Consider the following 25,879-nt stretch of genomic DNA (forward strand, 5'->3'; position numbering starts at 1 on the left):
GTGAGTGTATACCAAGGGTTTTGAAAGCGCACTACAGAAAGTAAAGTGCACTTTGTAAGGGTTTTGAAAGCGCAGTACAGAAAGTAAAGTGCAGACCTAAAGGCTCCGAGCGGAGCCTCAGTAGTCTGATCTCCTGTTCCCGTTCCTCCAGGACGTGCTGCAGGATGGTCTGGTACTCCCTCTCCCGCTCCAGAAGCTGCTCCAACAGCCTGCGCACAGGGACAGGGAGGGAGACAGCCAGGTTCATTTCACTTCTTACATTCAGGCCTCCTACAGGTCTGCAAAGTCTGGACAAATACTACAAATTAATTTAATCATTTCCAGGTCTTGAATAGTTTAGGAATTTGAGAAAATCTCTGGAAAAGTATGGAAAATGTTGTGGTTCAGGTCTGACACAGCTAGACAATTATAGCTTGGATGTTGTTGTAGACCCACTTTATGGTCTACATATGGAAAAATATGGAATTTTAAAATGTGTACACCATGTAGGAACCCTGCCAATCATCTCATTCTGATATTTGTGGCTGTGAAGAACAATCTCCCATCTATACAGTGATATGACCTAGTTAGCAGGGGCAAGGGGTCTATCATGAATCATAATGAGACAAACTCTTCTAAAACAAATCAAGGTCTGGGAAAAATATGGATTTTTTTTTTATATTGAAGAAATGTAGGAACCCTGTACATTATCGATAACTGATGAATTATACATGAATGACCAGAAGACTGATCAAATGAAAAGCTGGCTAATTAGCGAAGCCATCCTAAAGCCACACAACCGACCTGCAAAGGGTCCAATTCTTCAATCCAATTTTTCAAACTCAGGATTTGACACCTAAAATGTATTGATGCACTTGTGAAGGCTAAGAGGTCCCGGGTTCCAGGGCACAGTTGCCGTGAAGTTTTTTTTAGTTATTTTTTTACGTGTTTTATTTATAACTTTTCAGAAACACTCACACAAAAAGACAGACATTGAAGCAGTAACAAACACCTGCTGCCTCTCACCCCTCCCTACACATGACAGGGGGGCGGGGGGGGGAGGTACTCTTATTCCTCGGTTTCTGTAAGTGTATAAAGGCCGTCTGACATGCAGATATATCCACAAACATAGAAACTAGCTTTTTAGCATAAGGTTCAGTTGTCAATAAGGACTGAAGTCTACCAGGAGGTTCATAAGTTTCAAAGTTTGAAATGTTTCCTCTGACGTAGCTTCTGATTTGTAACCTGAAAAAATCGGAGGGCTGCAATTTAAATGTAGCTTTAGGCTGAGCAAATGATGAGAATACGCTTTCAGTGTCTAAGTCATTGACACCAAGACTCTTTCTCTTCTAGGCTAGAAAAACTGCCAGATGGCGTCAGTCGTAATGCAGAGTTACAGATAGTAGATTTGATATGAGGCCTATGGTAGCTGAGATAACCTTATGTGAAAACGTGTTCTTAAAAATGTACATGTAGGCCTAATCTTTACACTGAAAGAAAAAAGAAAATGTTGAGGTGTTGTTATTTATAGGTTATTATGCATTAACTTTCTTTGGCCCACTTAAGAGCAACTTGGGTCCCATGTGGCCCGTGGACTACAATTGGAGCTGCTTACCTGTTGGTCTCCAGCTTCATGCGTCCGAGCTCCATGCTGACGCAGCGTTGCTGTGCAGTGTGGGACGTGTGTGAGCCGGTGGAGCTGAGCGTGCTCACGCCGGACGTGGCGCCCGTGTCATCGTGGCAACCATCCCCGCCCACGGGCAGCGGTGTCCGGCTCTGAGGGGCGGAGCTCCCCCGCCGCTCGCCCTCCTCCTCCTCCTGGTCGGCCGCGTCACTCTCCGAGGCCAGGCTGAAGTGAGGTCGCAGTTCTGCATGCACACACACACACACACACACACACACACACACACACACACACACACACACACACACAAACACACGGTTTAGGGCATCCGGGTAGTGCAGCAGTAGCTTCCTTGCATTCCTGCATACCAACACAAGGGTCACAGGTTCGAGCCTCCGTGTTACATCCGGCTTGGTGGTGCAATTGGCCGTGTCTGTGGGTGGGAAGCCAGACTGGTTGTCTGTGGGAAGAGATTAACCCAAACTGACTCTAATGTGACCTTTTGGCTTTTGATCACATTCAACACGTGTATTTGTTCTTCTGCTTTGTCTTAAGCTGCGTTCACACCGACCTATTAAAGTTTTTCGCTGGCATCGAGTTTACATACAAAGTCAATGCAAACGAGCGATTGAGCGTATATTCGCCCGGGAGAAAAATCGCTGGGCGTCCGAGCGACAGAGACAGAGTGATAGGGAGAAAATACGCTCGTCGCCCCAGATTAAATATCCCAACTCGAGCGAAAATACGCTGGCATCAGTCGCTCGCTGTTCAACGCTGAATAATAAATATCTCAGTGTGAACACAGCTTTATTGTTATGTATCTTATACTGGGTTTCAATAGAGCATTTCAGTGTCCCAGGGTCTAAGCTGGTTCAGAAGCTGCACCCCCCTGCTGGTTCAGAGGCTGCACCCCCCTGCTGATTAAGAGGCTGCACCACCCTGCTGGTTAAGAGGCTGCACCCCCCTGCTGGTTAAGAGGCTGCACCACCCTGCTGGTTAAGAGGCTGCACCCCCTGCTGGTTAAGAGGCTGCACCCCCCTGCTGGTGGTTAAGAGGCTGCACCACCCTGCTGGTTAAGAGGCTGCACCACCCTGCTGGTTAAGAGGCTGCACCCCCCTGCTGGTTAAGAGGCTGCACCCCCCTGCTGGTGGTTAAGAGGCTGCACCACCCTGCTGGTTAAGAGGCTGCACCACCCTGCTGGTTCAGAGGCTGCACCCCCCTGCTGGTTCAGAGGCTGCACCCCCTTGCTGGTTCAGAGGCTGCACCACCCTGCTGGTTAAAAGGCTTCACCACCCTGCTGGTTAAGAGGCTGCACCCCCCTGCTCGTTCAGAGGCTGCACCACCCTGCTGGTTAAGAGGCTGCACCCCCCTGCTGGTTCAGAGGCTGCACCCCCCTGCTGGTTCAGAGGCTGCACCCCCCTGCTGGTTCAGAGGCTGCACCCCCCTGCTGAGAACAACAATCTGGGGGGAAAACTGACTGCTTGCAATTGTCTTTTTATGTGTTTGGGATGAAAACGGTCAAATTTAAAAGACAGAATATCACCACAAAGATAAGCTATCAGCAGCTTCAGTCCAGCCGTTCTGAATCAATAAAGCCATATTAACCAATCAAAGCCTAGACACATATTAACCAATCAAAGCCTAGACAAAACATTGTTGCTTCAAACAGTCAACATCATGAGTTTTGGGGTCATGAGTCATTTCTGCAGTTGATGCATCAATGTTAGAATGAGGTTTTCTCATCAAAAGTCTATTATGTTGGTCTAAACACTAAGCCATGTTAAAAGTCTATTATGTTGGTCTAAACACTAAGCCATGTTAAAAGTCTATTATATGTTGGTCTAAACACTAAGCCATGTTAAAAGTCTATTATATGTTGGTCTAAACACTAAGCCATGTTAAAAGTCTATTATATGTTGGTCTAAATACTAGGCCATGCTAAAAGTCTATTATGTTGGTCTAAACACTAAGCCATGTTAAAAGTCTATTATATGTTGGCCTAAATACTAAGCCCTGTTAAACGTCTATTATGTTGGCCTAAATACTAAGCCCTGTTAAACGTCTATTATGTTGGCCTAAATACTAAGCCATGCTAAAAGTCTATTATGTTGGCCTAAATACTAAGCCATGTTAAAAGTCTATTATATGTTGGCCTAAATACTAAGCCCTGTTAAACGTCTATTATGTTGGCCTAAATACTAAGCCCTGTTAAACGTCTATTATGTTGGCCTAAATACTAAGCCATGTTAAAAGTCTATTATGTTGGTCCTGCTTCTAGTCCTGTGTTTACATGTAGCAGGTGAGCGGTGCTTCCCGGGGGGATGAAGATAAGCCATTTAGCTGCAGACTCTGTGGAGGTTACCTGGCACCAGGATGGTGATGGCCGTCTGCACGGCTTTGCGGATGATGTTGTCCAGAGCGAACATCCAATGGGGCTTGATGTTGTGATTCCGCAGCACTTTGTTTACCTGGAGAGGCCAGGAGGGGGCATGCACGTTCACAAACATGTGACAGACGCACAGGGAGAGAAGAAGAGACCTGCGTTACAGAGCTGACCTTGCTCCCCAAGCCCCAACACGCGCGCGCACACACACACACACGCACACACACACACACACACACACACACACACACACACACACACACACACACACACACACACACAATCAGCAGAAACCTTCACTGTCCGTTTTTTCTAGGTCAGTTTGCAATGTGCAACTGCAATCTGTGTCCGTCCATGCAAAATAACATAATATGATAGAATTAATTAATTAAGCAGCTTTTTTGTCATATGGATTCTTCATTTTGTTGTCTTTGAAAATTGAGTAAAAAACAAACAAACTCCGATTTGACCACAGTGCTGGTTTATCTCATTTAAAGCCAGCAGGTGGCAGTAGCGCTCCACATTCTCAGGAGGTTATGCAATACACCTTCCACAAATAAAAACAACCACTCACTGGAGTTATTTCATCTGCATAATTGCATTTTTGAGGCAGAGAGCAGATCAGCCTATTTACACATTGTGTCATTATGCCTGACAGATTCCTCTTCTATTGCCTCACTTAAAGGTTAGAAGTATTTCACAGCCATTAGTGTGATAATAATAATAATAATAATGATTGGATTTATATAGCGCCTTTCCAAGGCTCAAAGCGCTTACACAGAATCATTATTCGTTCACACCATTCGTACCGGTGGTTCAGAAGCGTGGCAGCCACACATTGGCGCTCAACGGTCCCTCCGAACCCCCATCATCATTCATGTCTACATTCATACCAATCATACCAATCATACCATTCATGTCTTACATTCATACCAATCATACCAATCATACCAGGCAAGGAGGGTTAAGTGTCTTGCCCAGGGACACAACGATTAACAGCTTGGAGGGAGCGGGGATCGAACCGCCAACCCTTGCGTCATTGGCTGACCCGCTCTACCTCCTGAGCTAAAGCCGCCCTCATCTGTGTCTCATCTGATCTGTGTGTTGAATCAGCAGCAACATGTCAGCCTGCTGCAGAACCACATCAATAACACTGAAGTCTTCAGAGGCTTAATGCAGAAGTAATAACACAGCAGGGAAATCACTCAGACAGTACATTACAGGAACAGTACAGTGGCAAATGATCAGCTTATGAAGCACATGTTGGCCTTGAACGAAAGGTTTAATATAAGGGGGGGACAAATAAATCAATATTATTATCGATCGCAATATATTAGTGATAAATTATCTTTTTTTTTTTTTATACATTTCCGATATTTTCAAATATACATTTAGACTAGAGCATCAGTCACTTAGTCAGTGCAGTTTCATTACAGGGCGCTGAGTCAATGCAGACGACACACGAGTGGATTTGGGTCTGACTGGATCCAACGCTGATTGGCTGAAGGAGTTGTCTGTCAAGGCAAGTACACCCGCCCAACTTCCGCCCACTGCAAAGACTGGGTGTAAGCTTCAGGCCAGACGGGAATGTGAGTTCATGTGACCGGCTGGTTTACCAGGCTAATCCATTGTGACATAAATTGCATTCTTGGCTTGGTCTATATGAGTAGTGTTAACACATTAATCAACTAATATCGTAATAATTATTGTATCGACTGATATGAAGAAGTATATGTGTTGTTGTGATTGTGTGCTCTATTTGCTGTTTGCTGTGATTTTGTACCTATTTACCTACTGCACCTTGTCTGTAACGGAGCCCACAGCATAAGGATTTCACATGTGCGTACTAACCAAAAATATTGAATCATGAATAGCATGAGATAGATTTTCGCTATATCGTTCAGCCCGACTTTAAATTGACAGTTTGTGCATTTGTCAATGCTGCATTTTAGAGTTTGATCCCCAAGTAAACTGGAGGTGATTACTCTAAAAAGGGAATTGCCGTGTGGCCTACTACAGTATTGCGACGTTAAATAACCAAACAGCATTCATTACTTACGGCATCCTGGAAGCCAAACAGCACCACCTGCAGCTGGCTGATGGCGGTGCTGTCGAAGTCCAGCTCCAGCTTGAGGCGGGACAGCGTGCTGGCGATGATCTTCCTGTCCGCCATGCGGACGAAGTCGGCCAGACTGACCACCAGGCTGGAGACGTGCTGACGCAGCAGCCGTGTCTCCTCTGAGCCCTGCAGGGTGGAGGGAAGGAGACGGGCTTCACATGGGACACTGCAGAAGCTTCGTGTGCTGATCCGTGTTACTCGTGCTCATCGCAACAGCACAACCTGCACCTATGAGGTCACACACACCCCATTCAGGGCAGACTTTGAATGTAAAGGGACACATTGCCAGTGTGACCAGTGGGGTGATCTATGTGTTGAAACATCCATGTGGTTTAATTGATGTATGTAGACTAAATATATAAGTGTATATGTGTGTATATAAGACACCCACACAGCAAGAGCAGAAAGCTACAGCCCCATCAATTAAAAATTGTTTCAGTCATGAGTCAACACAGATGATTTAGTTACACATCACAATTTCTTTCTTTCTTTCTTTCTTTGAAAAGGAGAGAAAAACATTGGGGGAAATCATACCTAATGTGTGTTTCATCTGAGTAATTATCTCCAGAAGACGTGACGTTAGCTGCTAATGTGGGCAGATTAGGCTGCTGGTTGCTGTAGTGGCCCTGTACTGAAGAGCGTCAACACTGGACTCAATAGAACAGCCACACACTTATTTATTAGTATAAATATATATGTATGTGTGTATATAAGTGTATATATATATATATATATATATATGTAAGATGTATAAAGACTAAACCACAACTGAACATTCAGTTTTCAGAACACAAAAGCTCCATCAGGAGACAAGAGCTAACCTCTTCTGTTGCTCAACACTTTCTGGAACACAGCCACACATTCACCAGCCTACACATTGCTGTAAGCAAGGTGGCCATCATCTATTCTAGACTACTGCTCTTGAAAGGTGAAGCATTTTGGATACACAAAGTGCACACATGATGACCACATGGACTCAATGAAGGGCGCAATGCAAATTGGGGGCGGGCACAAGCGCATTACTGTATTACAGGGACTGCAAGACGGCAATTTGGTTTGATTGATGTAACGCCCAGGCATTGCCAGGCCACACCTGTGAATAATTCTGGTGGTTAACACCGCCCAAATCCCGTTTGCGCCGTGCATAAATGATTTGGCACGCCTCTAATCTGCGCTCGTTGTTGTGACGAGTTATGCTCCCCTGCGAGTAATTGCATCCCCACCATATTTTGGGGCTGTTTTAACTTAAAAACAGGGAGGTCACGTCTACCCAAACAATTATATAATTTTGAAACAGTTATGTTTCTGTATAAATCATTACAATATGCTCCCGTGAGGTGGGGATGCGTTTAGCTGCTGCCGGGCGGGGGTGCAAAACTCGACATAACACCCGGACACTAGCGCAAGGCGGACTGCAATCTTCCCTGCCTTAAGGCACACGCAAACAGGTGTGCAAGCGCAAATAGGGGATATCGCCTGTACCAAGATAGGGCCCCTAGACCTGAGATGTGTTTTTTTTAGATAATTGTTATGATGTACTTTTTCATGTATGTGTTGGGAAATGTATTAGTACCTATTATTCTGATTGTTTTACAGGCTAGAGTTATATAATTAAGTATAAGTATATACAGTACTTGGAAATATAGCTGTGACCACAGCCCACCTTACTCTGCCTCTGCCACCCTGCAATCCAGCTCAGTGGCCTTGTGGTTTGAGTGTCCGCCCTGAGACTGGGAGGTCGTGAGTTTGATCCCCGGCCGAGTCATACCAAAGACTATAAAAATGGGACCCATTTGCCTCCCTGCTTGGCACTCAGCATCAAAGGGTTGGAATTGGGGGGTTAGATCACCATATGATTCCCGAGCGCGGCGCGCGCTGCTGCTCACCGCTCCTCCAGGGGATGGGTCAAATGCGGAGAACAAATTTTGCACACTCAGGTGTGTGACAATCAGTGGGACTTTACCTTTACTTTACACACACACACACACTTCCTGGAAACTGTGCCTGCTAAAGCACGGTGAACTTTTTGTGGACCAACCCACCGACAGAGTGAGTAAAGCTGGAAACATGCTGCAACATCAGCATCAGCAGCTAGACCTACTGTATGTACTCAAACATCAGCTTGAGGAGGAGGTCGCAGGGGAGTCCCCAGCAAACTGAGTCAGTTGTGTGATTTCACTAGGATTTCAATGACTAGAAGTTAGCCCAGTCAGAGAATGTAGTGCAGATGCAGTACAGTACTTGGTAATAGCTTTAACTCTCTCCTGTTATCTCCCCAACTACATTATATTATATTTGCACTGTCCATGTGAGCTGCGTGGAGTCACCAGCTGTGCTGCAGTGCAGCCATACTGTCTGTGAGGGCTTTGATGTTGTAGCATGTTTTACACTTCATAGAGCTGCTACAAAGTGAAGAAGAAGCGTTCTTGTGCTGATCTATCTGTAGCCCTCCCTCCCTCTCTCTCTCCCTCTCTCCCTCCCTCTCTCCCTCTTTCCCTCCCTCCCTCTCTCCCTCCCTCCCTCCCTCTGGGTGCTTCTTCCCTGACCGACCTGTGTCAGGGCCTCCATCAGGTTGGCCACCACCTTGTCGCGGTCCTCGGTCAGGATGTGGTGCAGGGTGGCTCGCCTCTCGCTGTCCTTCCTCAGCATGAAGAAGCCGGAGTCCTTCTCATCAGGTGACGGAGGGGCGCTGTGGTCCTCAAAGTTCTCCACTGGAATGCTGGGTCCACAAGAAAACACACAGAAGGACTTTATGAGGCCAAGTATTCAGTGTTTCACCCAGAATAGTCTTTTTGTCCTGTGAAAAACCATTCAGACCATTGACTCTGTAAAATATGGACATCATGACGGCTTCCAAAAAGTGAAGCGAAAACATCTCGATCGCCCCCTGGTGGCTACTCTCAGGTGGTCAGACCAGAATTTCTGGGTTTTGCATTAGGAATTCCTGTGGCAAGCCTCTGATTGGCTGGGCTGTTATGGGAAGTTCAGCTCTCTGCGTGCATTGGTGCATCGTTCAAAATGTACTGCCCCACGAGTTACGTCACGCAAATGTAGCGAAAATCGTCTGGTGGCGTTCATTAAATATTGAATATTTAATGTACAGATCTCTCCTCTCCAGAGGTCACAGGAATTGACCTCTGGCCCTTGCATCTGGGGGGGGGGAGCCGAAAAGGGCCCAAGATGCCAGCCTGTCTGGAAATACCAAAGGAGTGATTTCTAACTGCTGACAGTGTGTTTCGTCAATGTCCGTTCTGTCCGGTTGGTGGAGATTTAGTTCACAGGTCACACGGACGGGACCCCGGGACAGGACTCTTGAAGAAAAACAGTCATGCCCAGGCATTGAGTCTAGCAGCAAACAGTTTAGGAACTTGTGTACTGTACGTACAACTCATGGAGTGTTTGGTATCAATATTCTCCGAATCGCAACCCACATTGATCTATATAAATCATGGGTATGTTTAATAATGCTTTGTAAATTGTAAATGTATTATTTGGTCCCATCTTCCTCCTTAAACCAAAGGTCATCGAATGGAAGTGGGGGGTCAAAGGCTATAAACCACTTCACATTCCTTTTTAAGAAGAGCCAGCAGACATTCACAAAAAGACCACGAGTCTTTTTGTGTGTGGCAAAATGGAATTAACAAACCTCATGATTCTATACTTTGTCAAGTTAATTAGTATTACATACTTCTCGAGAAGGAATGTATATGTATAATGTGTTAATGTGTGTGTGACAATCATTTAATTTGTTACCGTAGATCTAACAGTGTTGACATGTTATCGAATCTAGGGTAACTCTTTTTAATTCACCCAAGATAAGTGATTTAATTAAACCATGGTTTTATTAGATATGTTTGTGTTACGTACACGTATACAAGATTTGGTAAAGATATGTGTTCCAGAAATAGTTGGTTTATTCCTTAAATATAAAGATACACCACACATGTTTGATTTCAAAATAATCAGAATAATGTGTGTGATGTAATTCTGAAAGTATCATGGCCATGAAGTCATTTGATGAGATGTTTTAAGCATGTGATAAGTTTTAAGGGAAAGAGGTAGATGTATTTCTCGCCGCCAGCCCCTGGATAAACAGTCGTAAATCTTTCGTGGGCCATCCAGTGTAACAAGACCAATGTCTATAATATCTATCTATCTATGGAGTTATCTATTTATCCCTCTCTTTTCCCTCTATATCTTGTCTTTTATCACACCAAGAGTGATGTCAAGAAATATAAATATGCTTGTAAGAGAAATAGTTTAGTTGAGTTCTAAACCCATACCCTTATCTGAATGCAATAGAAGGCAGGGCCATGCCCCTTTTCTCCTGACAGGAGGAGATAAAAACTGTGGCTGGCTGCGCTCTAACAGACTTGTGGAGACGAAAGAAGAACTTTTGAAACAACAAGGACTTTTTAGAACTCAAGAATTCAAGATGTAGTCCTTACTTTTAGGCCTCAAAAGATGCCATGCTTTTGAAGGCGATGATATGACTACCACCCAGTCGAGAGGCGTGATAGTCTGGCCAATTTTATATGCAGTCAGTCACTTGACAGCAGAGCAACAGAACACTGATGGACATTAAGCGTCTGATTTGAGGAGCTTTTTGGGCTTGATAACCAACCCACTAATATGATTTTTGGATCCCTTGGCCCTGACGGAGGAAAGCCGTGTCAGGTCCCATGACCATGAGACCGCTTCCCGAGAACAGGCATGTGGACAACCAAGCTCCATTCAAACAGTATTGACTCGACAAACGGCAGCAAGCAATAGTCTGGAGCTTATCGAACTAAATATAAGGCGATCCCCCTTTCTCAACGGGATGAGATAAAGACAATTGAACCAACAACCAGCCGGTTTTGAGACCCCTCGCCTGCCCGTCCAAGAGCAGACACGGCCACCCTTCGTTGCCATGGCAGTCCCTGCCTTCCGGTGGGATCCCAGCCGAGCCAGGAAGGCCGTTCTCCCACAGACGAACAGAGGGAGAGAACCCTCGACCCTCAGACAGGCAAAGTGACCACACGTCTTTCTGCTTATTGTGAGAGTGCTGTGAAGATAGAGTAACTTAGAATACTCACCTATTGAATTAGAATATGTATTTAATTAGGTTAGGTTTAAACTAGGCTTTCTTTGAATACCTTATTTCCTTTCTTTCACTTTTCTCCTACTTCCTCCTTACCTCTCAATCGAACAAGGTGTTATGCATAATACTGTGATTTTACTATTTGGTGGATTAAATAAACGCATTCTGTTTTGAAGTTAAAACTTGTTCTTTGCTTGTTATAATAATATCAGTCGATTAAAGATCTCCCTTCCTTTAGAACTGATTCTGATTCCTGTGACCGACGGCAGGGGTAATAGATTACTTATTAAAGTAATATAAATTGCTTATTAAAGTAATATAAATTACTGATGAACGTGGTGGTGCCCCGGGGTTTTGATATTAACCCTTCTCAGCTCATATAGCTTGTGAATAAAATCAGGGAGCTATTCTGATTTACAAACACGAAGTAGGTTAGTCTGGGTGGATTTAAATCAACTAGGAATCGTAGCATAACCTCTTATCCCAGACCTATATCTTTCCTTTTTCCACGGGCACGCGCGCAGATTTAGTACTAGATACCTTCTCAGCTCATATAGCTTTGTCAATAAAATCAGGGAGCTATTCTGATTTAAACGCGAAGGAGTCCGGGTGGATTTATCATCACTAGGAATCGTAGCATGATTAACCACTTATTAGAGCTATCTTTTGGCCTTTATGTCAGTTCTCAAACTGCGGACAACGCGCAGTGAAACCTCACTCTGCATTCGTTCACAATTCACTGTTAGCAGCAAGCTCTGCTGTGCTTAGCCTTTGAGCTAAGCCTAGGTAGCTACTGCAGCAGCTAACTTGTCAACAACGCGGTTCCGGTGTAGGGTGTAGGGCTGTGAGCAGTGACGCCCTCGCCTGGCTCCACCCCCTGATATACGCTCGGCGTCTCGCGCAGACCAGCTCAGTCTATACAGAGCAACGGCAGCGTATCGCTGCCCTGAGCCGTGGAGCAGGGAGACGCTTGGCTCCTCCAGCCAGCTGACCAATCGCAGCGGCTGGCCATTTGACTCAATGTTTGGTCCCGTCTGTACTGAGCAGACGGAGAAAGGGCCTCCTAACACTTGAATCGTGTTATCAAAAGAGGTCTTTAATCAATAGGCTATTATCATAACGAACTCACAATCCTCAGATTATTGTCCTCTTAACACAGCGATGCTGTGTTCCTTCTTTTTCTTTCTCAGAATCGATACTCAGCTATGTCTTATAAACACATGCTTATATGGCAAAAACACTGCATTCACCTTGGTCAATGATAGTTCAGTTGCTTGTCAAAATAATATGTCAATCCTCACACGGCGCGTCAAATATGTAAGGAATTTAGATAGAAATATTAACTTATTGAATCAATAGTGATATCAAAATCCATATTTCTATCTAAATTCCTTACACAAATAAGGAGGTGCGTGGTTGGTCAACTCATAAGTCACACATTTTGTTTTGCTCTCAGTTGATTTGAGTTAAAGTTGATGCCAGTGATGTCATTTTTGCACAGATAACATCACTGGTCCACACTTAACTCAAATCAACTCTCAATAACTGTCAAACTAAATGAATGTCTGCAAAACTGTATAGTTTTGGGATATGTGTGAGATCATGTGCAAAATAAATCAGCATTGTTTTTCGGTGAAATTTCCTTTAATGAGTGCTGCATTAAAATCACTTTAGATTAGTACTGATCAATTCCACAATAAATATGTAATCAATCAAACGACATCATATCCAGCATATCAGAGGAGGAGCGCACTGACTGGACCATATCAGATTTCTAATAAAAGGACCGTATCGTCCCATATTATTGGCAAAGCGCTCTATGGGTCTAAGCCCAGTTATGATACCTGAGGAAGAGCGAGCGCGGCCCCTTGACATCCCTCTCGCTGTAGCACTTGGTGCTGGGCTTGAAGATGAAGGGGTTGGTGTTCAGCTCGTTGTCGGGGGAGACGGAGCCGTACTCGCTGCTGCTGCTGGTGTCCTCCACCACCACCGGCACCGGCAGGGAGATGCTGCGCAGGTACTCTGTCCAGACAACAAGACGTAACCATGGTAACACTTTCTATCAAGCTCATGTCTATAATGCATTATGAGCACATTCAGAAGCATAAGACATTATAATGCGTTTATAAGCCTTTATAAAACTCTTTATAAATGTTTATAATCATGCATGGAAACATATAAAAAGGTTCTTAAAAGTATTATGAGTGGTAGACATAATGTATTATAAGTTCAGCATTCATAATGTTTGGTACCTCCAAGCCAGCAAATACTGCTCACGAGTCGTCATAACTGTGTTATAGTATCATACAATTGCTAATAACCTTATAGTGCTACTTCAAGCTCACAAAGTCATGCTATATTATTGATGTTTATTATTATACTACATTATGTCCACCACTTATAATAATTAGTAAACCTTATTATAAGTTGCCATGCAGGACTATAAACATTTATAGAGTTTTATGAAGCCTTATAAATACATTATGTCTTATGAATGTGCTCATAATGCATTATAGACATGACCTTCATAGAATGTTTTACCAAATTGTACAAAATTATATTGTCGGTTCTGGATAGTACATTCTGTTATTTGCATTGATTTTGTCCAAATCGAAAACCACCCCGCCAACCTGTGGTTCCCAAAATGACTCCTCGAGGGGCTTCTAGCTGCTCCCCCAGTCTTTTCATTTGGATATGGGACAGTGGGGGGGGATGACATAGAAATGTCCATCTTAATCAGAAAAAATATTCTAAAATGGGGATCCCACAGACAAAATTGCCTAAAATGGTCTACTTTGGGAACCCCCAGTTTGAAAAAGATTGCCTCAAGCTGCTGTTATTACAGTACATCACGTTGTTTCGGGCTAACAGCTACATCTGATCTGAAAACTATAGCGTATAAATGGTGTAAATAGGGCTGATAATAAGTCATGGGGCAGAATATCTATTTAAGTCCAGTAGGGTTGTCAAAAGTATCGATAGTATCGAAAAGTATCAATACTGAAAATTTGAATCGGATACAATACTCATTTGCAACAGTTTCGATACTATCAGTGCTTTCTTAATCAAAAATCATATTTTTCCCTCCCTATAATTGGTGGGTATCTGTTGCTTCAACAAGCTAAATGTGTTTTGATGGCTACAGCAGGGGTAATCTGCTGTAAGGCCTAGATTATGGAGAAGTGTGCATCAGTCCGTCCATCTGTCTAACTTTATTTTTATGCCTCTTGATGTGTCATCATCCCCTCTTCCCGTGGTATCGAAAATGGTATTGAGTATCGATATTTTCCTGGGTATCGGTATCGAAGTAGAAATTATAGTATCGACATCCCTAAAGTCCAGTAGTTGGAAAGGGCAGAGTCGTGCTAATGCAGGTGGCCACAGGAGGAGAAAAGAATAATACATAAAACTGTAGCCTAGATGCTCAGTGAAGCAGGCTGATGTTAGGTGGAAGTCACGTGGTTAATGAAGGAGTCCCTCTGGTGGTCAAAGTGTCAGGAATAAAGTGCAGAAAGGCACTGCCACTCACCTGACCCCGGTGCCAAAGCTGGAGAAGAAGAGAGAGAAAGAAATCTGTCAGCAGTTCATCTAGAAAACATCATGATATCATCTGTCAGCAGTTCATCTAGAAAACATCATGACATCATCTGTCAGCAGTTCACACAGAGCAGACGTCTAGAAAACATCATGATATCATCTGTCAGCAGTTCATCTAGAAAACATCATGACATCATCTGTCAGCAGTTCACACAGAGCAGACGTCTAGAAAACATGACATCATGATGAGCATGATGACATAATGAAATCAGTATGTAACAGAGCTTCTGCTCCTCTTTGGGAAGTTGAGTTTGAGTTTTGCTCTGATGTCATGGCTCAAGGCTCATGGAAATAGAGGACCGCCCTTGTTAAGGAGGAAGCGAGCAGAAGTGAGTCTATTCTGGGAATCCAGACAATGAAAAGTCAGGGCGTGTTCTGTTCACACTATTCTGCTGAAACGCTGTTTCACACATTTTGTGCCGATTATAAAAAGCGGCTGGCTCAATGTTCTTGATCTCCTCCCAGAAGGAGGAGGAGCTGCGGTGGCTGCCAACATCAGCAAACGGGATATTTGATTGCATTTGTATAGAGCAGAGGTGGCCAAACCTTTTTGGTTGTAGGCCGCATACAGAAAGATATAAGCGGGCCGCGGGCCAAACAATATTAAGCGCGGCAGTTTTCAACCTGTTTACACTGAAAGCGGGGAAAAATTAGACCAGAAAACCCTTAGTGCCATCAAAAATGTAATTTCTACCTTAATAAATATATGACACATCGTTTATTGATGTGCTCACCTAATACAATGGGTATTTCTGTATGTTTTCAAATTTTCTTTTCCTGTGCCAACAGGTTAAGACGGAGATAATTTCACCAACATTCAATAGGCTATAAAAAATAAAACAACAACAGACAAAAACATAAATAGACCAGGTCAGGGTACTCAACTATAAATCATTTTCAATGGTTCTAAATGGAAAAAACAAAATGGAGGGGGAAGCCGTTTTTTTGTTTTTGTTTTTAGCGTTCCCCCCCCCCCCCCCGTTTTTAGCAAAAATACAAAAGAAAATACAAAAAAATAATTATTATATATATATATGTATTTTTGTTTGCTAAATTCATGGCGGGGCACTTAAAAACGGGCAGTGGGCCGCAGTTGGCCCGCGGGCCATAGTTTGGCCACCCCTGGTATAGACGGTTTAAATTCGACAACAAAAACATTCCAAATTGAACCCCAGCTCACTTCCTGTTCGGATGTTTGCTAGGGCAGGACATCTCCGAAAACATCACAGCAGACAGGACTGACAATTCTGTGAAAACCGCAATTGTGTTGCTATGGGAACAATTTGAAACCCAGCTTATTTCCTGTCAGCTATTGTATTAGCAAACACTGCAACAGGAAGTAAGTTAGGGGCAATTTAGAATGTCTATGTTGTCAAGTTAAAACCGTCTGTACACTTTTTGCGCTTTTCAAGGGACACAAAACTCTTCACACAGATCGGGGGGTGGTGGGATGCGTGACTCAACTCATCCACCGCCGATGTGTAGCACCCACCTGGGTGATGCACGGCAGCCAGTTGGCTCACCACACATCAGCTATCAGCCTATCACGGTGGAGAGCTGAGGACTGAATGTGCCAATTAGATATGGAGGTGTGATTAGGTGGCCATGATGGAAAGAAGGCCTGTGTGTAAGTTTAGTCAGAGCACCGGGGTTACACCGGGGTTACACCGGGGTTACACCGGGGTTACACCGGGGTTACACTGCTACTCTTGTGATAAGTGCTGATGGAATATTATTCAGTTACAACTTTGTTGTTTGATTGTTTTCCATGTTCATTCTTGTGGGCCCGTCAAAACCTGCCTCTCTTCACTGTCTAAAGAAAAGGTCAGGTGCGCTGCTCTTTGCTAGGAAAGGAGCTGCTTTGGGACATATCTTACGCCAAAGTGCAAGGGCAAGTGCAAGGGCAAATCTTCGCTAGTTTCTAGCACTCAAAATCAATTAGTTTTTCTTTTAATTACCACTGGGTTGCTGAAACATGATCTTTGATGTACTGACCCAGTGGTCTTTGATGTACTGACGGTAACTAAAAGATAATAAGAAAATAATGAGTGCTAGAAACTAGCAAAGATTTGCCCTTGTACCTTGGTGTAAGATATGGCCCTTTGTGTCCACCTTGCAGCTATTCCCCATTGACTTTAATATAGATCCGTGGGTAGAGAAAAGTGTGAACAGGTCCTATCCAACATATCCAGTAACATGCAGCTCATGAAGTGAATGGACCTACCGGTGAAGCTGCTCTTGGCCTTCCTCTTGCGGCTGGTGACGGTGAGGAACTCGTCGGTGAGCAGGTCCAGGGCGGTGGCTCTGCGGTCTGGGTTGGGCTCAAAGCAGCGCAGGATGAAGGCCTTGGCCTCCAGAGACATGGACTCAGGATCTTGAACATGCCCACCTGTGGACAATGGAGACACATGGAGCGTCGCTGGTCAGGAATGGCGGAACTGGAGTACTGACTTCAACTAAAGACAGAACTAGGGCTGCAACTAACAATTATTTAAAAAAAAAAAAAAAAAAAATGGGGCATTTTGCCTTTAATTATTTTTTATATAGGACAGTAGGCAGACAGGAAAGGTGGGGAGAGAGAGAGGGGATGACATGCAATAAAGGACCACAGGTCGGATTCAAACCCAGGTCAGCCGCCGGTCCTTCGCGGTATGCGTGCTACCAGGTGAGCTACCAGGACGCACGATTATTTTCATTATTGATTAAGCAGCCGTGCACACAACGCTTAAGTTGTCTTGGCCCTCTCCTCTTCTCTATCTTTACAAATGATATGCCATATGCAATCAATAAGGCACATTTGACAGGTATGCAGACGATTCTACTGTTTATTATGCGGCTCCCACATGTACTCAAACTAAACGTGCACAAATGTAAATTCAGACAGACCTCTCTGCGTTTGCTGGGCCACATCATAAAGATGGACTTCACCGTGACCCGGATCAGGTCAGCGCAGTGGCCAATGCACCTGCCCCACATGACGCATCCTCCCTGCGGTCCTTCCCGGGCCTTGCATCATGGTACAGTAAGTTCATTCCGGACTTCTCTACTGTTGTGGAGCCGCTACGTGCTGCACTCAGGGGCTCAACAGAAGAGGAATTAGAATGGACTGATGAGGCTGAGGCCAGTTTCGCTGACATTAAGAGACTGATAGCTGAGAGCCCTGTTCTAGCACTATACGACCCTAAGCGGCCAACTTATGTGACCACTGACACCTCTAACTATGGACTGGGCGGTGTACTTTAGTAGAACGGTGGAGGACCTATCTCCGGGGACATCACTTTGTGCTTAGCTCGGCTCCCAGACGTTTGGTGAGCGGTGCCAACAGCGCCACCGACACCAAACGTCTGGGAACATCATTGTCAAAATCGGTCTCTTCCAGGCCGGCGAGAAACGGCCGGCAGCAGACATGCCTACATTTATTTTTTGAATTTTATTTGGTAGCGGCAATGCAATGTTTCATAGTTCCAATACAGAGCAAGACACTGATGTGCTGCAAAGAGAGTGTATACCTGTTGTATATTTAAAAAAAAAATCCTACCCGGAAGTGGTGCGCCCACCATTATCCTCCGTAGTGAAACACGAACCGGAGAATTGTAACACTGCGAGATCTTCACAGAGAAAATGGATGTCCCAAGAAATGTAATGTTATTTGAGTCAGTTTTATCTGTGTGCTCAATCCACAAGATTGGTGCAATTAGCGGGTTTATTTAAAGCTTTTAACACAGGACAAGAAAGACGTGCTCGCTTGTTTACCAACTGGTTACGCTAAAAGCTTTGTCTATGAAGCTTGGCCTACTGTCTGTCTGCCACTTGTTGTCGGCACAGGGACACCGCTACTGCATGTTGCCACCGCCCCCAGGCCCAGAATGTAGGCCCGCCCTCAAGACTCAGGATTGGTTCTGCGATGCAATGTTTTTTCTAACTCTGAAATTGTATCCACCCACTTTTAACAACTAGAGGTGGGGGGAGGTTCTCAGTCTCTACTGAGCGAAGCGGATAGAGACTGAGAACTGAGTCTACTTTGTGCTACGCACTGACCACTGACACCAACGCTTACCACCCTGCTCACGTCCAAGGGCACAAGTCGTGCAGGGCTGCACTTCGCCAGATGGTCAGCATGACTACTATGCTTTACGTATGATGTCACCTACCGCCAAGGGCGAATACCTGGTTTCACAAGTGGGGGCGGGGAAACAATAAAATGTGGAGCGCCGACCCTCTAGGGGGGTCCGGGGCCATGCCCCCCCGCAAGATTTTCTTTTACATTTTAAAGTAAAATGCATCAATTTGGTGCACTCTGAGGGGAGCATTAACACATTGAGTGCCAGCGACGCCATATGGCGTCATTAGAAATTTACCGTAGGCTGCCAGCGACGCCAAATGGCGTCAGTAACTCCAAATTGTTTTTTTGATGGGGGGGTGTCGATCTAAGCTTCTTACATCGCCTCTTACAATATTGTAGCTATTGGAGGTCTATAACCTATTTTACAAACCCATTAGGTGGCGACAGCACTCTCCTGATAAGAGAAAGTGGAGCCAAACACACAGAAGAAGTCGCTGGGGAAAAAGGAAATCGCATCGCATCCGTCCGTATGCATCGACATGCATGAAGCCAAACGCCAGCTGTGCCCGCAGCAGCTGCATCCGCTGTCACAACTGAGCACCTCCGTGTCCGCTGCGACAGCACATTCGCATAATCAGCCTTATTATTCTCAACTGGAAGCATGGGAGCCCGTGACAAACACACGCGGAACCAAAAAGCTGGATGTCGCGCACCCTTCACTGTGTGTGCACAGCAAACTCAGCAGAGAGCCACCAGACACATAAGACACACCCAGGAGGAGGCGTGTGCAGTTGAGGGGGGGGGGGGGGGGGGGGGGGGGGCACGCAGAGCACGCAGAGCAGCATACACTTCACCCAGACAGACCCAGACATCAGAAAATTAGCTTCAGAGTCAGTGATGTGCTTGAAATGTTTAATTTCACAAAAGGCTCATTATCTCAGCTCGTAGAAAAAAAGGGCTGTTTTTGGTTCAATCAAGCTATCTTCTCCGGCTCATAACTAAAGAACGGAAGATGGGATCAATAAACTTTTTTTTGCAGGTGATAGAAGAGAGTCTCATCGTTATTTGTGCGTGTTCAGTGTTTACATAGTAATTATTAAAGAAATTATATGACTGTTTTAAAATGCATTGCAGCCTATGTGGCACAGCAAGCAACCTTTTGCCCAAGGCCCGTGGCACTCAAAGTGTTAAGAGGCTAGATCTATGAAGAACTACACACACCCCTAAATACATGCCTTTTAGACACCACCTCCTCCAACTCATCAGAGCTCTGATATGAAAGCAGGTGACATGAACAAGGAATATAACAATACTGATGTGAAAGCCAGAGCCATATTGAAATCACGTTGCTTGTATTATTATTATCATTATTATTATTATTATTAGTGTGCTTTATTTTAAATTCAACCATGTTCACTGCTTACCATGTTCACTTCCTCTCTTCCCCTAACCCTTTATACAGCAGCAGGGACGTGCAGAGAATGTTAGAGGGGCAGGGGCTGGCAAAAAAGTTGTAACGTTTTTAGCCAGATTTAGAGGAATATCTCATTTTAAATTAACATTTGGATGATACTTGTCACAGAAAAATAACTCCACAAACTGAATAATATTAGTACAAAAGTTAAATTTGCTGTTACAATACTGTGAGTGCTGCCTTCAGGGACGGCTTGGAAAGGGGAATTTCCATACAGAGCGCCATTAGAAATGCATTCAGGGGCTGGATAGGGCACTTTTTACAGACGAGGAAATCCGTGGCAATCTTTTGGAGTAGTCTATAGCTTATAATTAGCAACTCAATTAACATTCTCAGCCATAATATGATGGCTGGTCAAACAGTAGCGTATTGAGCATGATTTTTTCAGTTTACCCATGATTCTTTCAGTTTAAAAAGTGGGGGGGACAGAGTCAAGGTTTTGAAAAGTGGGGGGGACATGTCCCGCCTGTCCCCAGTGGAAAATTCGCCCCTGCCTACCGCCCTGGGAAAATAAATGTGACAGCCGACTGCCTGTCCAGGCTTCCCCTGCCTGACACAGGTGATGCTGAAGAGGAACCGGACATGGTGGCTACTGTCTTTTTCGTGGATGCTGTATCTATGTCAGAGTTCACCGCCGCCTGTGAGACATGTCCAGAAATGACACAACTGCGACAACAGATACAGACAGGTTGGCCACAATGCAGAAAGAATGTAAAAAACGAACCTGCTCCGTACTTTAATGTGAGAGATGAACTGGCCGTTGTCGATTCACTTGTCATGAGAGGCAGTGATCGCCTGATCGTTCCTACTTCACTGCGATCCAGAGTGGTAGCCTCGGCTCATGAAGGCACCAGGGATCCAGAGTGGTAGCCTCGGCTCATGAAGGCACCAGGGATCCAGAGTGGTAGCCTTGGCTCATAAAGGCACCAGGGACGGGTGCGTACTAAGCAGAGACTGCGTGAGCTTTATTGGTGGCCACAAATGGACAAAGACGTACAGTCTGTGATAGCTTCATGTGTGTCATGCCAGTACAACGACAAGACGGCAAAGACTGCACCTGCTCCCCTTACACCAGTGGAACTGCCGGATGGCCCATTGGAAAAGGTGGCCATTGACATAGTGGGTCCCTTTGAGTGCGCCACATGCGACTGCCATTTTGCTATTACTCTCACAGACTACTAGAGCAAGTGGCCAGAGGTGGCGTTTGTCTCTGCTGTCACTGCAGAGGTGATTATTTGCTTTTTGAGTATTCAGTGGTGAAGGAAACCCTTCATTTATCATCTCTGACAACGGCTGTAAGTTTACTTCCCGTGTCTTCACCAGCTTTCTGAGGGAGAGAGAGATAAAGCACCTGTGCTCCAGTGTTTACTATCCAAGAGCAAACGGAGCCATTGAGACATTCAACAGGGTCCTGAATAGGGATGTAACGATAACCGGTTTGAATGATAACCATGATACAATTCCTTACGATAACCGTACCGTTTCAAATTGTCATTAAAACGTGGTGTGCCATGATTACAGTGCTTTGAAAAAGATGGTAAATACTGTCCATCATCAACCAAAGTTGGCAACAGTCTCCCAGATGCAAACGTGCAGCCTTGGAGAAATGATTTCAGTGAGTGTATCAATCCTTTTTGGGTCTGAGTTTTCAATATAAAACGTTGTAAAATGATTTCAGTGAGTCTCTCAGTACTTTTTGAACATTTTCAGCAATTTTCTACGAATACCGTGATAATACGATAACCGTGATAATTTTGGTCATGATAATCGTGATGTGAGATGTTCATACCGTTACATCTCTAGAAAGAGTGCATGCAGACTGCTGAAAGAATGCACAGACCATGGAAACAAGCAGTAACAGAGTTCTTACAGAGCTATCGGGCTACAACGCATGCTACAATGTAGGCTACTCTGTTCGAGTTGCTGAGGAATAGGAAAATGCGCACTAAGCTGAATCTGCTTCCTGTCTCACACAAAATCAAAGCACATAAGCAAGTGAAGGAGACTGTGAGACACAAACAGCAGAAGAGCAAGAAGTACACTGACAGAAAGACGGGGGCAAAAGTGCCAACGTTCCAAGTGAATGACACTGTGCGTGTCCGGAGACCACAACATGTCCATAAGAGATCATCCAGATTCACAGAACCTCTGACAGTCGTCAAGAGAGTAGGACCGAGTACTACCTGCTGAACGATGGTCGGAAGTGGAATGCATCAAAGCTTGCACACTTTCCAAAGGAGGCTCTAACAGACACCAGTAAGGACACTGGGACTGTGCTTGATGGACTCACTGTGTCTGAGAACGTGTGTCCTCCTAATGCACAGGAACCAGGTCCAAGACGAAGCCTGAGAGAGAGACACCCACCTCGGTGGTTGACAGGTTTTGTAAGCTAAACAGAAAACACAAACAAGATCTATGGATTGAAAAACTGTCTTACTGTTATGTGGGGAAAAAAGGATGTGGGGAAAAAAGGTTTAAATAATTTCATACTGTTCTGTGCAGTAAACAAAAAAATACATGTAGGCCTACTTCACAAGTGAGAAATGCTAGTTTTGCATACAGGCTTTGAGATTTAGTTTGTATTATTAGATCTACCAGAGCCAGTTATGGCTACTGTGTTCTTGATTTCATTTATGAAGTTATTATATACAGGTTGGTGCTTCAAACAAATTTGTTGTGTTTACATGATAAGTAATTCCATCAAGAAAACGGGAAATGTTGTGTCGTGTTGTTACACTGAGAATCTGCCAGAGGGCACTCTAGAGCACAGTATTTTGATGTACAACCAGGTTGCAATAGAGAGAGGAGAAGAAAATAAACAGAGTGAAGCACACATACTGTTGTCTGCCTGCTTACTTTTCTGCTTTACAAGTGCAAGATACCACACATTTCCACATTACTGTATGACAATATGGAAACATACTGTATTACTTCACAGGTTTTTCCTGTGTGCATGCCATTGTCACATTACTGTATGACAATATGGAAACATACTGTATTACTTCACAGGTTTTTCCTGTGTGCATGCCATTTCCACATTACTGTATATGGAAACATACTGTATTAATCCACAGGTTGTTCATGTGTGCATGCCATTGTCACATTACTGTATGACAATATGGAAACATACTGTATTACTCCACAGGTTTTTCATGTGTGCATGCCATTGTCACATTACTGTATGACAATATGGAAACATACTGTATTACTCCACAGGTTGACATAGAGAGAGAGAGAGAGTGAGAGAGACACACACACACACAGAGAGAGAGAGAGAGAGAGAGAGAGAGAGAGAGAGAGAGAGAGAGAGAGAGAGAGAGAGAGAGAGAGAGAGAGAGAGAGAGAGAGAGAGAGAGAGAGAGAGACATGGTTGTTGTTTGAACCACCTGTATGTTTTCTGCTATGTTATGTTACAGGCTGTATTTTCCCTCTGTACTACCATATACAATGTGCTTTGGCAATACTGCTATTGAATGAATGAATGAATGAATGAATTAGCTTTATTTGTCACTGTTACAAAACAAGTTAAGAACAACGAAATTGAAGCAATCCCCTAGGTGCGTTAGACAAGACAATACAATAAGTCAAGGTAATAAAGATAAGGTATTTAAAAAGTAACGAGGTAATAAGGATAAAAGTGTTCAGTGTGTAAATGAGGTAATAAAAAGTGAAAAAGTAAAAAAAAAAAAGTGTCTAGTTTCAAGTTTCAAGTTTCAAGTTTGTTTCGTCTACACTCTTGTACACTCTATACATTTGAGACGGTCATTCCACTTAGCATATTTCACAGTCCTATATACACAGTCCTATATACATTAAGGCATCGACAATTAACTTGGTTATGTGTGCACATTTTTGAGCATTCTATATACATTAAGGCACAGTATATCTAAGATAACTGAGGGCGGTCGCTATACTTTTAGCATATTGCACATTCTTATACATTAGGCACAGAGTATCTATGATAACTGTGTTTGGGCATGTTGAGCGCAGCTATGGCTCTTGGAAATAAACTGTCTCTGAACCGGCTCGTTCGTGCCCTCATCGCTCTGTAGCGTCTGCCCCGAGGGCAGCAGTTCAAAGTGGCAGTGCCCGGGGTGGGATGGGTCAGGAAGTACAGTCTCTGGTGTGCCTTCTTGATGGTAGCAGTGCATGGTGTTGGTGCTCCAGGTCAGGTCATGCCAATAAAGCCTATTTGAATTGAATTGAGAGAGAGAGAGAGAGAGAGAGAGAGAGAGAGAGAGAGAGAGAGAGAGAGAGAGAAGACTTTTCTAAGCATGCACTGAACTCCTGATCATAACCGCACTGTAGTTAAATGGGCTGCATGTTTAGAACATTTCTCCGTTTTGAGCGCACTCCCGCGACTCCGGAGCTATATAGGCTACCACCTAGGCCCTAGTCTAACCTCCACATCATGTACTACGGCTCAAGTTTAGCAGGTCGCAGCAAATGCACCGGCAGCGGGCAGGCGGGAGGGGGCGTTGATGACATGCTAAGCGAGCATGTCTCCGTGCTATTTAATAATTTCATCAATGCCATAGCCTAGACATTTCAATCAGAGAGACACATTCTAGAATGACAATGATTTATTAAATGATTAGATACATGAGCCTGTAGGCACATTCAATTATATTTGGCGATTAGACTCCATCATGACGTCAGCTTGATAATGACGTCATGATCAGCAGGGGTCGAGCAGGCAGGAGTAGGATTGAATATCCCCCCCGTGGAGTCTAGACCTGGTGGTGGTGAAGGTGGTCTTGGTCTTGCTGGAGAAGGCTTCTGAATCGGAAGACCTCGGAGAGGACTGGAGGAGAATGGGGTGGAGGAGGCACACAGGAACGCACTGAAAACCCAGCAGACCACACACAGAGAAAAGGCGGCTTTTAGCTTTGACAGCTAGATGATGATAGGCTGAATGGAAAGGTTCGAGGTTTCTTTATTTCGTCTCCCTAGGGAGAAATTTGTTTCAGAGTAAGGGCCAGCTGCATACAGTACATACATACAGTTTAACAATACATTACACCACAACATTATACCATTGCACATACACCCATGATAAAGTGATCATTGCTCACAAATTAATTTCATTTATCAGTTTGATTGACTGAGGAACAAATGAATGTTTGTATCTATTATACCTACACAGAGGTACCCTGTGTCTCCTGCCAGATTGCAGTAACTCGTACTCAGAATTCAGTAGCCTAGATGGGAGGGCTCGGATAGGATTTTGTGAGCTTGTCTCATCGTTGCTTACTCAAAAATGACTTGGGGGGTGATCGGGGGACATACCCAGGATCTTCCCTGCCATCTTTGCCAGCCTAATGATTTGAGATTTATAGGCTACTTAACAGTCAGGTTTCCAAACCAGCTGTTCATGCCATACCGTAGGATGGACTACTAGCTCTATAAAAAATCATCATAATATTTCTACTAACCCCAAATAACCTGAGTCTTCGAAGGAAGTGAAGGCGTTGATGTATTGTCGCACAGATACTTGTCACATGCGTGTGCCAGCTCATTTCCCCATCAACTTGTACTAGATATTTATAGGAGGTGA

At 44.3% G+C, this 25,879-nt stretch overlaps 1 protein-coding gene across 1 annotated transcript; it reads right to left on the reverse strand.

The window, feature by feature from the left end:
• Positions 1–31: 31 nt before the first annotated feature.
• On the reverse strand, positions 32–25,630 carry LOC310782189 (mitogen-activated protein kinase kinase kinase 5-like; the record flags this gene model as incomplete). Its single annotated transcript, XM_083642877.1, has 9 exons — positions 32–209; positions 1,595–1,847; positions 3,966–4,071; positions 6,046–6,231; positions 8,656–8,824; positions 13,033–13,210; positions 14,718–14,735; positions 17,010–17,174; positions 25,612–25,630. The coding sequence occupies 9 exons, from the start codon at positions 25,628–25,630 to the stop codon at positions 32–34; spliced, it is 1,272 nt and encodes a 423-aa protein (XP_083499003.1).
• Positions 25,631–25,879: the final 249 nt, after the last annotated feature.

This window comes from Poromitra crassiceps (genome assembly GCF_964638095.1).
Source record: "Poromitra crassiceps genome assembly, chromosome: 9".
NCBI classification, from domain to species: domain Eukaryota; kingdom Metazoa; phylum Chordata; class Actinopteri; order Beryciformes; family Melamphaidae; genus Poromitra; species Poromitra crassiceps.